Genomic DNA, 17,756 nt, shown 5'->3' on the forward strand with positions numbered 1-17,756 from the left:
AACTAGAAACTGCCTGAATTATCAACTTCAGTTATAAATTATCCTTCAGATCTCAGTTGTGATCAAAATGCGTTTACACAGACCACTCAGAAAAGGTCAGCTTCCCCATCTACTGCAATGTGGTTTATCCCATTTTTACAACTGATTTTACCTGTATTTATCTATATAACCATAAGCTTGATGGCAGACACACTATTTTTGCTCACTGCTAAGTAGACATTCTGTTCAGCACCTATTGAACATCTACTTTCTACATAGCCTTTTTGCACACATATATTCAAAACCCATCAGTAAACGCCGTACTACAATACGAAACACTAACTCCATCAGTGGTAGCCAAGAATCTTAGATTTCTTCACCTATTAAAACTTACCAACATATCCCACACACTGTGACTCTTAACCTATCTACAAACTGAACTAGAAACAGGAGGGTTGAAAAAAGGTCAGGAGAATTCAAATTACAAAGAGAGCTAAATATGAATACAACGAACTTGATCTCAAATGCCACAGAAAGTTTAAAAATACTACTCTGCACAGACTGAATTAGGTTCCAACAATAATTACTGTTTGATGTTGGTATTCACCTTTCTGCTTTGAGGCCAATCTCTCAGGTAAATTTCTCAACTTAGTGAATTACACAGCTGTTCCTGTTTCAAGGAAGAGGCAAGTGGGAACAAAAAGGACTGGGGGAGGGTAGGCTACTATGAGCAACTTTCTATTAGAAATCAATCCTGCTGCTGGCTGTGAAGTGTGGTCAGCCTCACAGCTGGAGTCCACAGCCCTCGTGGACTCGATCAGCTCCAAGTGTGGTCAGAGAATGTTCGCGGAGATCCACACCTGAGTCAACCTCAAGTGCACCCTCTCCCAACATACGATGCAAACCAAGATTGCTGTTAACAGGTGAGCCTGATTTAGAGAAAGGGAGGGCAACCAGTAAGAGAAACTGAAGACGTAAGTGCTCATAATTTGTCTTTTTGGTACACACATTCACTCATGTACATTACAGCCATTGCAGAAACAATTCCTTTTTATCACTTACAGAATTCTTTTAACATAAGTCATAGACAAAACTGAGTTCAACATCAAATAGAAAAAGCTTAGTCCTGAGAGTGATTTGATAAGATATACACTAACCCACTCCAGTGTTCTTGCCTGGAGAATCCCAGGGACGGGGAGCCTGGTGGGCTGCCAGCTATGGAGTCGCACAGAGTCGGACACGACTGAAGCGACTTAGCAGCATCCTACATAAAGTAGAGAAATAGCTGTTGCCATTTTAGCCTTCAGTAATTTAAGAAAGCAAACTTGGCTGGCGCTAGCTGTCATTTTGGTAATGGCTTAAAAAACGTGACAGGCACAAGCACACTGACAGGGATGCGCACTTCTCATCTGTACGTCTTGTAGCTTGACACCCCAAAGGGCGAGACACTTTGGGGGATGAAAACTAGTCTCTAAGTGGTTTAGAGCAGTGCTTCTTGGACTTAAGGCTACACGGGGTTCTTCTTAAAATTAACATTTCCACTCAAGCAAAGGTGAGGCCTGAAATTCAGAGTAACAAACTCAAAGGTGATACTGATATTGCTGGTCTGCAGGTCACACTTTAAGCAGCAGGGGTCTGGTCGTTTCTCCTAGAAAACATGCCTAAGCCTGAGTAGAGCTGCTCCTCCTGCTGTCTGCTTTCCCACAGCACCTGTGGTCTCCTCTACCGGATCTCACACACACACACACAGAATAATTAAATAGCAGTTTAGTTCTAAAATGTGTGCAGCCATTAGGCAGCTTTGAACTTGAAAACCTACCACCCTTTTGCATTTCCTGTGGCCAGTGTTTGACTTGGTCAGGCCTGCAGTTATTTTCGCTGGCACATTTCTTTAGAAATAGTTATGAGTCAATGTGTTGGGTTTCAGGACCACCTCTGCAGAACTACATTTAACACATAAATATCACATCCTTCTCAAGTCTCCATTTTCACATGATACCTGCATTATTCTGCAAATCCAGAAAACAGGGCAGACATGGTTTGCTATGTGTCAGGTGCTTTATATATATTATCATTAAATTCTAATAAGCAACTGATGTAGTTTTATGGATGAAGAAATCAAGAAAGTTCACAACCTAACTTGCTTGGTGTCCATGTACAGGAATCTAAGAATAAGGCTTTGAAGCCAAACAACTGTACTATGGAAATGTTTATGTGAATTTATAATAATCAATCTTTCCTAGTATCAATTAATTATACTACAAATATATATAAATGATACTAAATAGGGTTCTTAAAAGTCATTTTTATACAATGTGTAGTATTTAGAAGATACGTGAAAACAATCACTGCTGGCATCTACTCTACGTATTTTATTCCTCACGAAGAATGAAGAATATCTATCTACTTACTAATGAAACTTTTTAAATAGGTTCTAAGACAAAGTATCAGCATGAAGGTTTACATCATAATCAAGAACAGACAATTATAACTACTAGGGTAATTTCTTTTAATGAATTACCATTATATATATCAGTGGTATTTTAAATTTTAGTTAAAAGTTGGATATGAAATAATTTATCAAGAATTGAATCTTTATTTGGATGATATGATTTACCGACCTGTCTTTTAATAGCAGAACCACCCCCGCCCCCTAAATGCCAACAGTGCTTCTTACTAAAAGGTCTACGTTTAAAAAGAAACCAGAAATTTAAGAAAGAGAAGAAAGGAAAGAAGGGAGGGAGGGCAGAGGGGAGGGGAGGAGAAAGGAGAGAGAGGGGAGGGATTGCTTACTTGTAATTAATTGTTAACAGAACTACAATCCTCTACAACTCACCACTGGAGGCCTGGTTTGCTCTCAAAGGAATACATTATGAAACTGATATATTAATTTGAAACACTTCATTTAAAATGCTACTGAAATACAGCAGTATATTATAAAATTCTAAGGTTCCTAATAAACTACTTAAATTGATGAACATAAGAAATTCAGTTCACAACATAAAGGCCAAGTGGTTATGATCTAATGAAGTACTGTTTTTGAAAACCTCCTCTGCTGAAGAAATTTCACCTTCTCTAGAGACTCTCTCAGTAGATGTCAGTCTTCGAACCCGTGTAAATCCCTAAGCCTCCACTTATATGTCAGCAACAAAAAACATGGTGGAAAGGTAAAATGAAGAAAAAATTCTTATAAAGTTATCGAAGTACATTTAAAAGTACTTAAGTTTTCTTTAAACATTTAATATTTCAGTCAAATGCGTCTAAAAACATATTTCACAGGAGATTTAATAGAAACTTTCAGTATTACCATGAAAGCAATTAGTATATGAGCACCTGAAGTAGATCACAGTCATGTGTTTTAAATATTTTCTCATGAAGTAATACAAAAAGAGAACCTTGTTCCACATCAGAACAGTGTATCAACAAGCCTTGAATCAGCAAGTGAAGCCCGTTTCCTATACAACTAAAGCACGGCCGACAAGCTGCTTGAGATCAGCAGCAACTCGCGAGGCGGCGATGACAGTGCAGCTAAATAGAAAGGAGAATACGACCAGAACTGAGACAGAACACAGCAGAACCAGTAACAAACATGAAGACATGGCTCATATAAATTGGGATGAACCAAGAGGAAAAAAATATATGTACCTGCTCTCTCACACACATGCCCATACCATTCTGGAACATAAGTCAACAGAAAAATAATGTTTTCTCAGTTGGAGCAGAAGACTCTAAGGAGAGTTATCAGTAAAACTTAATAGGAATATTTATGATGTAAAATCCTTGAAGGATGTAAATTTCTGAACCAAAATTAGAGATTCAAATTTTCATTGCGAAAGTCTTTTCAGAGCCAAAACTACACAATTAGTATATGCTATTCAAAAAAGGAAAGGAAAATAAAATAAAAACTAAGGAGGAAGAGAACTAGTTTGAAAAGAAAAACCCTGCTTGGTAGGAGAGAAAGTAAGTACCAAGCAGAATACTCAGAGAAAGGCATGTATAGAGTGCGCATTTACTGTGTGTGTCTCTGCCATAGAGAAATATGTAAATTCCATGTGGCAACTCCTTTGCCTCTGGTATAAACTGCTGCCTTTTGAAAATAAAATATATATGAATTTTAAATAGAAGAGACTAATTTTTACATTAAAGAAAATTTGATTTAACCTTTCTACTTTTCTTTAGCATTACGAAATTAGATGACCAGATATTATTATTCCTATAAAAAGTTAAATTTTAAATCACTAAAAGTAATCTAAATCATGAGACTTAAAACTCCAAACTACTACTGTGACTAAACACTTTGCACTGTTTAGTATCTTGCTATTTTCTAAAAATACTTCAGAAAGTAGGAAATTTTGTAGAACACGTAATTCTTAGCTACAGCATCTTCACTTTGCCTTGCAGTTTCACTCAAATCCCACTGAAAAATATCTGAAATGCACCCATAAAGGATAGAGCCCACAAAACTTTACAGAATAATCGTGAACTCTCTTCACTTCCTGAACATCAACAGTATAATCCTAAATTTTTTGTGTATGAAACCATTGAAATTTTTCACAAAAAGTCAACAATAGGAAAACCAAACTGAGAAATCCTCCTGCATGAAAAATTCCCTTAGTAAATTTTGATGTTCAAGCAGTCAAAATATGTATAATGAACAGTACCAATAAACAAATACATCTGAGGGGAAAAATAAATGTTACACCATACCCAAAACTTGACTTTTTTAAAGCTCTATTGTTCCTACAGCATAGAACTAAAAAAATTTTTTAGTGGTTTCTAATAGGTTGCATTTAAATTCCGATAAGATCACTTCAAGCTCAATAAATTAGTCTTCATTAATAGTTTTTTTTTTTAAGTGGCCAAAGCACATACGTCAACATTACGTCTCAGTTCCACCTAAAGACAGAAAAAAACTGCCCTCGAAACCAAAGCTACACATACACCATTCTACTTTATAGAACTGCTCCAGCATCTTTCGTGTCAGAATCATTAAAATCACCATACCTGTCTGGACCGAGGTCTCCCAGGAGAAAACTTCCTTTTGGTAATAGCTGGTTTGCCCATGCCAATTTTGGGGGTGACTGAGATGTACGTGGTTGGCAGGATGTTTGCAACAGAGGCGTTGGGAGTGGAAGGGTAACTGTGCAGCATGTCATGGGAAGGCAAGTCGGAAGAAAGTGCTGGAGAGGAAGACGCGTGAGCCTTGCTTGTGTCCGCTGCTGAGGAAGACGATGACTCGGTCTCAGACGACGGTTTCACAGATCTGCCCTCTTGGCATAAGCCATCTTTCACTTGACTCTCAACTGCAGGAGCCGCGTCCAAGTCCATAAATGCAGAAGGCTCAGGGTTTTCTCTCTGTTCCCTTTCTACAGCCAAGTGTTCTGCAGAACATAAAGAAGTGCTTTCCCCATCTGGGGACACTAAGGTTTCCAATGGGATAATGACAGACTCAATGGTGACTTCGGGAGGCCGAGACTCTTCCGGCGACACCACCACATTCGGCTCCTCCACCGACTTCACTTCCTCCTGCAGCACAACCAGCTGGGGAGGAAGGACGTCAGCGCGCTCAGTCACTTCCATGCTGTTCTCACTTGGACCTTCACAAGTATGCGTCACTTTTGGACACATCTCCACTGCTTCACCGTCAACTTCACGAGAAATCTGATTTTCCGATTCAGGATTCATTTTATCTTGGGATGATTCTATAAAATTTGGAATATCTATTATGTTAATGCACATATGAATTTTAAAATTCCTAACTATGAGTAGGTATAAAACATCAATGCCTTAAATGTCTGTAGCTCTATGGTTGAAAAGTAACAGGCTTGGATGGGAAAAAAGATGGGGTAGGGAGGGCTTCCATATTACTTTTGGTTAAAATCACGCCTTAAATCAGAAGGTATTCATCAAGAAAGGCAATTATTAAGTTTAATAAGTGTCAATACACACCAGGGTTTATGGATTAGAATAAGTCACAGATCAGACCAGAAAACCTACAAAAACACTGCCTTAATAGGATCCCCAGAGTTTAAGGTAATTTCTGGTAGGAATATTAAAACAGAATTAATTCCTAATATAACCATTATACATATATAATGTTTTACAGTTTGAGCACTTACAAACAAAAGGATTTAAAATTTTGTAGGTAAAATTACCCTCATTTTATAGCTAGGAAAATGAGGCTCGGTGATATTACACAATATATCCAAGTTTGAAGAGAAAAGATTAGTCTAAAAAAGGATTTTGCAGTAAGCAGACACAAGATCTAACAAAGCTTCTGTAGACCGAAATGAGTAATGACCACAGACAGAAAAGACTTATTTTGCTTAGCTATACTCGCTAACACAATCAACATTTTTGGGGGCTGCGGGGGGCAGGTATAATTCTTGTTCTTCCTCATCATCTATATTAACCCAATATACTTAAGAGTAAGGTCAGAGGTTCAACTGACATGAGCCCTAAGTGGCTCTATTAAGTAAGAGCACTGACGATAAACAGCACTTCTTTCAAAAGCCATCAAGGTTAATTTCTAAGGCACGTTAATAAGGCTACTAATTTCCTTATTTACCATTTACCATGGTGACTGAAATTTTTAATGTTTGAAATTTTAGTGATGAAACCTCACTTCTCATTCCTGCTTTATTAAAAGGCTATAGCTGAAAAGAAAACAGCAAATAACGGATCTGATCATACTAAAATTTTTAAACACAAAAGTGCTTCAAAAATATTTAAAAAGTGATAAATTTTAAAACAGAAAATACACATAAATTAAGTAAACATTTATAGGTTTAAAACCAAAAGTCCCACCATCTGAATCTTAGTGCTATCTGGAATGCCTAAGTTACGTGCTACCAGGAGACCAAGTACCTCAAGTCTCACCAGTAAAGGGAGACACATGGAACATGAGTATGTTCTTTCTCCTTTGAGCTAGGCAGGAAGGATTAAGAGCGTAAACATGCTCTATTTCTGCTTTAGAAATTCACTACCAACTGTTTACAAGAAAAGGATCACTGAACCACAGATTTAACTACCATAATGTGAATACTCCAATAGTAATCGATTCTCTGGTACTGAACAATTCTCTAATTTGAAAAAATGAACTGAGGAGACAATGACTTAATCTGCAGTGACCATAAATGTGTAACGATATAAATCAGCTCGGACAACGTGAACGTGCTGCTCACCGGACACAAGAAGCCCACGCACGTCACAGCTTCCTGGAGGATCACTCCTCTGCTGCTCTCCGGGCCGGACGTGACCTGCTGTGAACAACACACTTGTGGGATCTCCAGAAAGGAGTCAAAATTTCTGTACTTCTCTAACACTGCTTTCTCAACAATATTTTCAGTAAGATATTTATCCTACTGACAAACACTAATTTCAAATTTAAGCACAAAACATCTTGTTACTACTATTCATTTGAAGTAGGATATGAAGATGAAACAAGGAATCTGGTTTGCATATTATAAGATTATTATAGTTTTGTCTTATTTTTCTTCACTTTCCATTTTTATCAAGTATAATTTTCAATGAGAATTTTTAAATATAAATTTAACCTCAAAAAAATCTCAAGAACTTTTTATGTATAAACTCAACCTATATAACATACAGTATCACATACAACCCCAAGGACTTTGAGGGGAGACCAAGATGAAATTTAGTAAGTGGTTTTTCCCCAACCTGGTCTCTCATTAATTCCAGATCCTCAGGTACAATAATAGCTATTACCAATATTGCAAAAACCATAAATGAAATATCCTTGAAATAACTAAAATAATCCTCAAGAGGACTGCTTAGACGATCTGAAACAATCTTTCATTATCTCAGCATGCAACATTTCACAATCAGCAACAGCTCTAGTTAGTAATCATATAACTAAAGAAATTGCTTCTTAATGAGAATCACTTGATCCCTAAACAAGGCATATATTTAAGTCTGCTGCTGCTGCTGCTGCTAAGTCACTTCAGTCGTGTCCAACTCTGTGTGATCCCATAGACGGCAGCCCAGCAGGCTCCCCGTCCCTGGGATTCTCCAGGCAAGAACACTGGAGTGGCTTGCCATTTCCTTCTCCAATGCATGAAAGTGAAAGTGAAAGTGAAGTCGCTCAGTCGTGTCCGACTCTTCACGACCCCATGGACTGCAGCCTCCCACACTCCTCCGTCCATTGGATGTCTAGGTTACAGCTAACTATAACATACACATGCCCTTTCCCTGATTAACTGTAATAAATTATAAAGATTTAATGAAGTTTGTTTTACTTAAAAAGGCACCCCTCTAAATAATTTAATACATGAGGATGTCTTGGCAAAATTTTCTTTAGGTTACAAAAATTTCAGTATATGTTCACATATTCACTCTATACACACATTTTCTTCAGCGAACAGACTATATCCATCACCAAAAACATCCTTACCATCTGGAACAATTCCAGGTGCGGGCTCCTGACCAGCAACATCTTTATTAATTGCTTGCTCCAGAAATATCATGTGGTCTTCAGGGCCTTCAACTTCCATTTCATTGTTATAATCTTAACAAAAAATTATTCATCCTTTACCTTAGAATGAGCTTTTCTGTTTTTGCTAAGTCAACAATCATTCCCTTGTTCTAATGGGAGTAAATTATCACTAAAAATGCCATAAATTCTTCAGATTTTTCTACTTTGAACCAAACACATAATCTTATTTTTTCTAGTATGGAAAATATAATGAATTAAAAAGGTTAACTCGCATTTTACTATTTTAAAAGGACATCACACAACTGTATACTGATGGAAAACTAGAAAGAAAATGTTAGTAACCAAGATATGTCTACCTAAACCCCTTGCAGATAATGAATTAGAACTTTTATAGACGCTGCCACTCATGATGATGAAAATGAAAACCAATCTGATTAGCAGGTCTGTTCCCTTTACAATCTAAGAATCTTGTTATTACATTTATAATCAATGGTATGCTAATAAAACCACATGAAATTTGTTTGGAGTAAAATACAACTAGAGTATGAAGTGCAAATTAGGTCATACAGCAAAACAATAAGGAACTTCCACTTAATGGCCCAAAAAACAGGAGAGTACACTAGTCTTGGAATTAAAATATAAGGTGAATAGTTGTGAAAAAAAAAAAGCTAGATTAGATGTTAGCCATGAGATTCAGAGATGACCAAGAACACTTGTATGGACACTGGAGTCCCTCACTGTTCCTGAAGCGGCCCACTGGTGGCTGCCTGGCACGTCATCACAAAGAACAATCGTCCCACAGGTACCTGCAGGAAGCTCAGCCATCTCCACCTCTTCACCTGGCTGCAAGGGGCCCATCTCAGCCGCCAAGTGTTTGCAATACGTACAGATGTACTCTTCTCGGAGCTGAAGGTCAGGTTCATGATCTGCTGGTTTGTCACATTCTAAGTGAACCCATCTGCGATGATAAATATATTTAAATAAAATGCTCTAATTTAAAGTTTAATTAATATCTAAGGAAAAGAGATAATGACTGAAAAACTAGATATAGAAAGGGCTAAGGTGACAGAAGAGAGTTAGAGGAGTCAGCAATTGAAGGTTCTAGAAAAGGAGCTGTCATTTTTGGATGTCACCAAAAGTGTTGACTTTAAAAAAAAAAAAACACACATTTTCAAACTATTTTCTCTTTCTTTTTTCCCTCCCAATGCTTGCTTCCGGTCTTATTTTTTTGCCCACTTACATCATCATGTCTTTCAGACTCATAAAAAACATATTTAATTCCATCTATAACAGCAATCAGTACTAAAAGGATTACTGGAATGACAAAAGCTTGGATTTCAAAATATACGGCAAAGCAGATGACTACGTGAACAGAAGCACACACAAATACTTCAGTACAGTAACTATCTTCTTACCTTTTGCACATATTACAATGAAGCATGTCTTTCTGCAATTCTGGATGGTAGCACTTCCCACAGAAAGGACACAAGTTCTCCTGCTGTTGGTAACAACTGTCACACACCAGGCAATTGTGGTGCCACTGAGAACTAGAGCGTGTGCCACACTCTACACAGATTCTGCAATTCTAAACACCAGGAAAAATGAAAACAGAAACAGTTTGTTCTGCATGTGAACTGCAGTTCTGGTGTACATCTTTTTAAAAAAAACCAATGACACATTTGTAGATCATATATTAAACTTTAATTTTTATGACACTAAATTTAGGGTGTATGTTTTTGAAAAAGCTGCTTGTTTTGAATATCTGATATCATTCAATTTACACTAAAACCTCCTGGAAAGTGTAAGTAGGGGATAGAGACATCCAAGAAAACATAAATGGGGGAGGAAGAAAACCAAAAACATGGCAATCCAAACTTCAAAAAAAGAAACACGATCCAGAATCAGGAAGCAGCTTGTGTTGAGTAAGTTTTGCTAAACTCCCTACTGTGAAAGCAAAATGGCCCTGCTAGGGCATTCCGTTTGTTTATGTGTAGCTCAGAAACTAAAACGAAGAATACGCGCTAAGGAAACAACGATGATCCACTCCAAATGATTAGGTGTCTGAAATTATGAAAATAATCACTCAACACGAAAATCCAATATGACTGCTCGTATTTTCAGAACAGAGAGTGGGACCATCCTTAGCAAAGAACTACTGATGGCAGGCCTGGCAGAGGCCTGGGACACCTCCTCTGGGCCCGTGAGCAAGGTGGCCTTAACACCCAGGGCACAAGGCTCATAAACTGTGGGATGCTCATTACTCAACCCCAACTTTGCAATCTAAATCACCACTAAAAAGGAACTTTCTTTTTGAGCTGCCATTTTGATATAAAAGAGATGTTCACTAAAAAAGAGAAATGAGCATGAACCACAGATCTGCTAAAGTCTGTATACAGATTATAAAGTGGATGTGCTCATACATATTGATGCCAAAACCCTAACATGTTAGAAAACAAACTCCAATAGCAAATTAAGAAAATAATAAAACCATGCCAAATGGAGTTTATTAAAAAAAAAATGCAAGGATGGTTAAATTTTAGAAAAAAACATGATAATAAAATTTAACATATTATTAGGTCTGAGAAGATAAACTATTTCACTAGATGTTGAAAAGGCCTTTGCAAAAAAATTAAAATCCACCCCTAATTAAAAAAAAAACTTTGCAGACAATAAAAAAGCGTGGGTATTTCCTTAATGTGAGATACACACAAATTTCAACTCAAAAGCCAGTATTTTGTTTCTAACTGGGGAATCCTAGAGACATTCCCACTAAGGGCAGAAAGGAAGCAAGGATGCCTACTATCTCCACTGTTTAACATGGTTCTGAATCAACGTAAACACCGAAACAAATGAAAACAGAGGCAAGAAAAGGAAGAGAAGAACTAACAGTACTTGTAGATGACAGCACACTCGGAAATCCTAGAGAATCTATTTTAAATGTAATAAAAGAATTTAAATAGCAAGATATAAAATTAGCAATAAAATTCAATAGAATTTACATGCACAAACAATAACTAGTTAAAAGACATAATGAATGGGAGAGTCCAATTTATACCATCAACAAAATAGAGAAAATGTTTAAGAAGAAACTTAAGAGAACTCTCAGATGGTTCAAACTGGATTCATAAAAGGCAGAGGAACCAGAGATTAAATTGCCAACGTCTGTTTGATCACTGAAAAAGCTGGAGAATTCCAGGAAAACATTCACTTTATTGACTACGCTAAAGCCTTTGACTGTGTGGATCACAACAAACTGTGGAAAATTCTTCAAGAGATGAGAATACCAGACTACCTTACCTGCTTCCTGAGAAACCCGCATATGGGTCAAGAAGCAACAGTTAGAACTGGTCATAGAACAACGGACTGGTTCCAAATTGGGAAAGGAGTACGTCGAGGCTGTATATTGTCACCCTGCTTATTTAACTTATATGCAGAGTACATCAGGCTGGATGAAGCACAAGCTGGAATCAAGCCGGGAGAAGTATCAATAACCTCAGATATGCAGATGATACCACCCTCCTGACAGAAAGCTTTCTGTCTTGATGAAGGAGAAAGAGGAGTGAAAAAGCTGGCTTAAAATTCAACATTCAAAAAGGAAGATGGTGGCATCTGGTTGCATTACTTCATGGCAAATAGATGGGGAAACAATGGAAACAGTGAGAGACTTTATTTTCTTGGGCTCCAAGATCACTGCAGATGGTGACTGCAGCCATGAAATTAAAAGACGCTTGCTCCTTGGAAGAAAAGTTATGACCAACCTAGACAGCATATTAAAATGCAGAGACATTACTTTGCCAACAAAGGTCTGTCTAGTCAAGGCTATGGTTTTTCCAGTAGTCATGTATGGATGTGAGAGTTGGACCTAAATCCTAAAGGAAATAAATTCTGAATATTCACTGGAAGGACTGATGCTGAAGCTCCAATACTCTGGCTACCTGATGCGAAGAGCGAATTCACTGGAAAGGACCCTGATGCTGGGAAAGATTGAGGGCAGGAAGAGAAGGGGATGACAGAGGATGAGATGGTTGGCCGGCATCACCGACTCAATGGCCATGAGTTTGAGCAAGTTAGAGGAGATGGTGACGGACAGGGAAGCGTGGCGTGATGCAGTCCATGGGGTCACAAAGAGTAAGAGACGACTGAGCAACTGAACAACAACAAAGAAATGTCTAAAACCTATACAAGGAAAATTAGAAAGCATTCCTAGAAGACTTTAAACCAGGATTGAACAAATATAAAGACATACCGTGTTCTTAGGATGTCCTAACATCAAGATGTCACTATCAACATTACATTTAAAGTAACCCTGATAAAAATTTCAGTAAGATTTTTCATGGAGCCTAGAGTTCACATGCTTCCCAGGTGGCTCAGGGGTAAAGAATCTGCCTGCCAAAGCAGGAGATGTGGGTTCCATCCTTGGGTCTGGAAGATCCTCCGGAGGAGGAAACGGCAACCCACTCCCAGTATTCTTGCCCAGAAAAATCCCATGGACAGAGAAGCCTGGCAGGATACTACGAAAACTGGATTAGAGTCATACATAAAAAAATAATGCAGAAACTAGAAAAACATATGAACTCTCATATAACCTCAATATAGGCAAAGGCTTTCTAATTTTAACTAAAAACTTCAGAAGCAACAGAAGACTGATAAATCTGACTACATAAAAATAAATTTTTACATGGCAAAAAAAAAAAACAAAAAAACACCCCACAGGCAAAGTCAAAAGGCAAATAAACTGGAAGAAAATACTTGCATCACACAACACAGATAAGGGCCTTATATCCTGATCATATAAGGAACTCTTAATTGGGGTGGGGTAGGGGTCAAAATCTTCAAGAGTAACACACAAAACACAAGAAAAGACTACTCATAAAAAGGGGTGAAAATGACCCTTAAGCATAAAAAAACATGGCCAACTTCACTAGAGAGAAATGAAAATTAAACTACATCGAGGGAACATTCTTCACTCATAAGACAGGCAAAAAATCAAAAGCCAAATAGGACACCCTATTGGCAAGAATGTAGAAAAGTTCTCTCACGCGTGAGTGGCGGCAGCAGGAACTGACGCAAGTCCCGTGAAAGGGAATTTGACAATACCAAACAAAATTACATGTGCATTTATCCCCCAACCCCAGCCAACAAACCCACTTCTAGGAATTTATTCTAGAGATTTGCTCCCATATGCACAAAGTTACTGACTACAGAATCATTCTAATGTAAAATACTAGGAACGACCTAAATACTGAAGCATAGGTCACAGGTTGGAAAACTGTTTCAAATATAAGGGGAAAAAAAGGAATGAGGAAGATTTCTATAAACTGAAATGAATTCCAGATAATAAGTAAAAAAAGTAACATGCCAAAGAGCACATATAACAATATGCTACCCTCAGTGTAGAAAAGGGAAACATGTTTGCTTATCGTTAAAAAAATACACACAGGAAGGATAAACCAAAAGTTTTTGAAACAATGTTAATATCCTATGTACTTTTAAAAACTAAATAAGCCAAGAATGAGAAATTAAAAACACTTCAGGGATAACAGGCAAAGCACAAGGATTCTCACTATGTGAGATACAAGAATGGATACGTAAGCATGAGGGGAGGCAAAGAACTCGGCGGGAGGGGTCAGAGTTGGGGTACTGGTTTAAATTCATCATTTATAAATAATGTCCATATGTGAGTACACACATACTTACGTGTGTACTTGTACACATGCACATGTGTAAGTGTGTGTGCAGGCATGTAGTTCCTGCCTCACTTGATGAGAGGACAAAGAAGCAAACACCCACAGAGCAGTGAGCAAAGCCAGGAGCCCATGTCCACTAAATGAACACGGCCTATTTACAGAAAGGAGGACTACCGAGTCCAGGGCAGGGAAGGTATAAGATGACTTTGGAATATCTTGCTATGCCCAAATACAATGAAGTGCTCAAATAAATGGGAGGACATCAAGCAAAAACACAGGAGCCAGCTTGAAAAGACCACCAAAGGCAAAGATGGAACAATCTGAGCACAAAACAAATCAGGTACAGTAATAAATTATTGACAAGAACAAGAATCCATCAGTCAGTGCTGACAAAATATAAATCATTTTAACATGTGAAAGAAGGGCGGATTCTGGATTACAACAGAATGCAGAGGTTGACAGGTAAACGTTTACTTAGAAAAGCATATTTTACAAAACCCAGGTTAAAACACTGCATCAGGCATTGGTTCCTATCATCTTGGAGAAAATTTTGAGGAGCAATAAGATATTTGCAAGGTCAAGTGTCTCCTCACATAACACTTTTTTAGATACAAGAGGGAAAAACAAGTGGAGAAACCTGCGCAGATGCTCAGAACTCACATCGCCTGTGAGGGAGAAGGAAGCTCCAGGTGCATCCAGGGGAGGGCCTGCCAAGGGCACAGACTTGCTCAATCTTCTGGCCAAGAATGAGGAACCATATAATCGTGAGGATGTGTCAGACAAAGACAAAAGGAGCAAAGTTCCATTTGTGATTAAAACAAACAAACAAATAATCCAGGTATGTGAGGAAAAACTCTTACTATTCAACACTGTCAATATCAAACAGACAAAGGAGGGTTTAAGAAACTTTGCAGATTAAAGGAGTCTAAAGAAGCACTACAACTAAATGGAACACCTGACCCTAGACTAGATCCTGGAACCTACAGGGAAGAGGCACACGCTGTAGGGACATTAAATCGAGTGACAAGTTGAAATACGAAGGGTAGACTAGATGGATATAAATGTGCAGAGTGATAATAGTGCAGTGATTATGTAAGAATATCCTCATTATTAAGAAATACACATTTACATACTTAAGGGTAAAGGGAACATGGTGTAACTCACCCTTCAAATGGTTCTGGGGAAAAAAAAAATAATACACAGGGTGGAGTGGGCAGGGAGGAGGTAGAAAGGAGAAAGGGCATGATGACCTTACTGAAATCCCAACAACTAAAGAATCCAGGTAAACAGCATATGGGCATTATTTTTATTTTTCTTGCTTTTAAAGTTTGAAATTACTCCCAAATAAAGCCTTTTAAAATGCATCATATACCAGCACACTGGCATTCTCAAGAGAGAAACAGAGAAAAGAAAGCTGTGGGACAATGACTGGTATACAAGATCCTGAAAGGAGCATCTCTACCTCAGTTCAAACAGCGACACTAGACTGACACCTCCAGGAAAGCACACCTAGCTGCCCCTGTACCTCCAGCCTCCACCACAGTGTCTGAATTTGACTCAAACTATAAACTATAAACATATAAAAGACTATAAACATATGAAAGAATTCAACAGTGGAAGAAGAGTATCACTCTTCAAACTGCTCAGAGGGTAAGTACTCCTATGAAAAACTCCAGGATAATTGAGCACTTATGTCAAGCAATATGCTGAGCACTTTACAATCATTTCACTAAATCCAACACCCCTGTGAGGGAAGGACTTTAGCTACAAAATGAAACTTGGCTTACAGAAGTCAAATAAATTGCCAAAGATCTTGTATTTACTAAGTGAAAAACCTGAGATTTGACTCCACTGCCTAATCTTTTTAATCACTTTATAATACCTCCATAGAACAGAAAAAAACACACTGCACTATCTACTCATATTCTCAGCAGTATTATAAATTCTGCCACGTGAAAAATAGCAGCAATTACTGAAAACAAATCAGTAAGAGGGCAGCACAAAAGGAAGCCAGAGAACAACCTCCAGAAATAAACTCCGAATTCTGGACACATTTTCCAAGATAATGAAAACCACAATAAAGAAAATAATGATTTAAAACAGGAAACAAAATTACCTAGATGCTACTAAAGATTATTAAAGAGAAAGTAAAGAAGGTAATGTGTTTTAAAAAAAGAAAGAAGGTGAATTTAATCAACACTTCTCTAGATCTCTCCATTGGACCTAAAAGGAGAATGACAAGGGTCAACACGGAAAGAAAAAGTTTCCAGAGTAAAAAGAAAAAAGTTGTAATGCAAAACTCTGCCAGACGAAATTCGTGTCATAGGTGGAAGGCAATAGTCTCTTTCAGGTTTGTAAGAGTCCAGAAAATTTAAGATTTTTTAAAAACAGAGGTGCATAACCATGTCTCCAAAAGACTAGTAATGAGATGACATTGTAAACTACAGAGAAGATTTTTTCCCCCTGCCAAGAAAAAGTGACATGGTCTACAGTCTGGGTTAATTTAAGACAGCAGGCAGAGAGAAAACTTCTGATTTCTTCCTTTTCAATGGGAAACATGAGCAGAAAATTTTAAAGTTTCATTTATAACTTAATATTCATAAAATACGATTCTGAATTGCAATCATTGCATGGAATAAAAAGAACTGAAAAACAGAAAGCTAAAAGAACAGACTTGTCTTAAATCAGCCAAGCATTTCAATTACATCCATTAATCTAAGTGCTTGACTATTAAACCCTTCAAAAGGTACAGTTAAAAGACACAGAAGGATCCAATATAACGATGTGAAAAGATCATATTCAGCTTGTAAACTAAAACCCCGCACGGCCATATTGTCAAGCAAAGCAAAATATCTGGTTCCCTCCTCCCAAAAAGGGGGCATACACAGAATACAGAGTAGTTTTACACTGATAAAAAGCAGATCATCATTAGCCTGACATACCTGCTTAATAACCAGCACAAAATAGTTTTTTAAAGGAAAAAAAAAAAAAAAAGAGCAAAATGCAAGGAGAAATTGGTAGTGGTCAATCTAAGTACATCTGAATATGCTGTTGAATCAAACGGCCAAAAAACAGGGGGAAAGAGCTTCATTTAATTAATAAACACAAATACTACAAGTTTAAAACGTCACCACTGGAAGGCATCCAAATATACGTCATAAAGCTACACTAGCGAAACTGTCTGATTTAACACAATTAAAGCAGAATCTAAAATGTTTAAGTACAACCTAAAAAAATCAATGTGCCTGTAGTTACCAGTACAAAAAATTTGAGTGCAGCCAAAGCTATAATCAAAGTTAAATTTATAGTCTAAAATATCTCTTCCTTAGGAAAGCGAAGGAAGCGATCACGAATTCAACTTCCTATTTCAGAAAAGTAAAAAGAAGAGCGGTGGTGGAGATTAAGGGTAAACATACAAACGCATCCGACGCAGATTTCTTTTTTCAACCCGGAACCGAACCAAACCAAACCATGGGACAACCCGCGGAAGCGCCCCATCCCGCAGCCAGGAAGCCACTGCCCCGAGGTTGCAGGAGCCCGAGCCGCCTCCGCCCCGGGGTCGCCCTCCCAGGTGACCACACCTGAGAGCCGTTACCCGCGGGCTAGGCCCCGCCCTGCTACGCCCCACGCCCTAG

General features: G+C 37.9%; 1 protein-coding gene across 21 annotated transcripts in view; it reads right to left on the reverse strand.

Annotated features, from left to right (window-relative positions):
• KMT2C (lysine methyltransferase 2C) overlaps positions 1 to 17,756 on the reverse strand; it is a 253,773-nt gene that overhangs the window by 85,019 nt on the left and 150,998 nt on the right. For 17 of the 21 annotated variants that reach the window (XM_061415274.1, XM_061415254.1, XM_061415268.1 and 14 more), the window contains exons 10-14: positions 9,850 to 10,019; positions 9,241 to 9,392; positions 8,393 to 8,506; positions 7,164 to 7,241; positions 4,984 to 5,681 (exon numbers count right to left, since the gene is read on the reverse strand). In XM_061415274.1, the coding sequence (XP_061271258.1) occupies positions 4,984 to 5,681; positions 7,164 to 7,241; positions 8,393 to 8,506; positions 9,241 to 9,392; positions 9,850 to 10,019 (1,212 nt within the window). Of the gene's footprint in view, positions 1 to 4,983; positions 5,682 to 7,163; positions 7,242 to 8,392; positions 8,507 to 9,240; positions 9,393 to 9,849; positions 10,020 to 17,537; positions 17,735 to 17,756 lie in introns of those variants that run through there. The other 4 variants (XM_061415258.1, XM_061415257.1, XM_061415272.1 and 1 more) reach the window with 3 other exon arrangements.

This window comes from Bos javanicus, chromosome 4 (assembly GCF_032452875.1).
Source record: "Bos javanicus breed banteng chromosome 4, ARS-OSU_banteng_1.0, whole genome shotgun sequence".
Taxonomy (NCBI): Eukaryota; Metazoa; Chordata; class Mammalia; order Artiodactyla; family Bovidae; genus Bos; species Bos javanicus.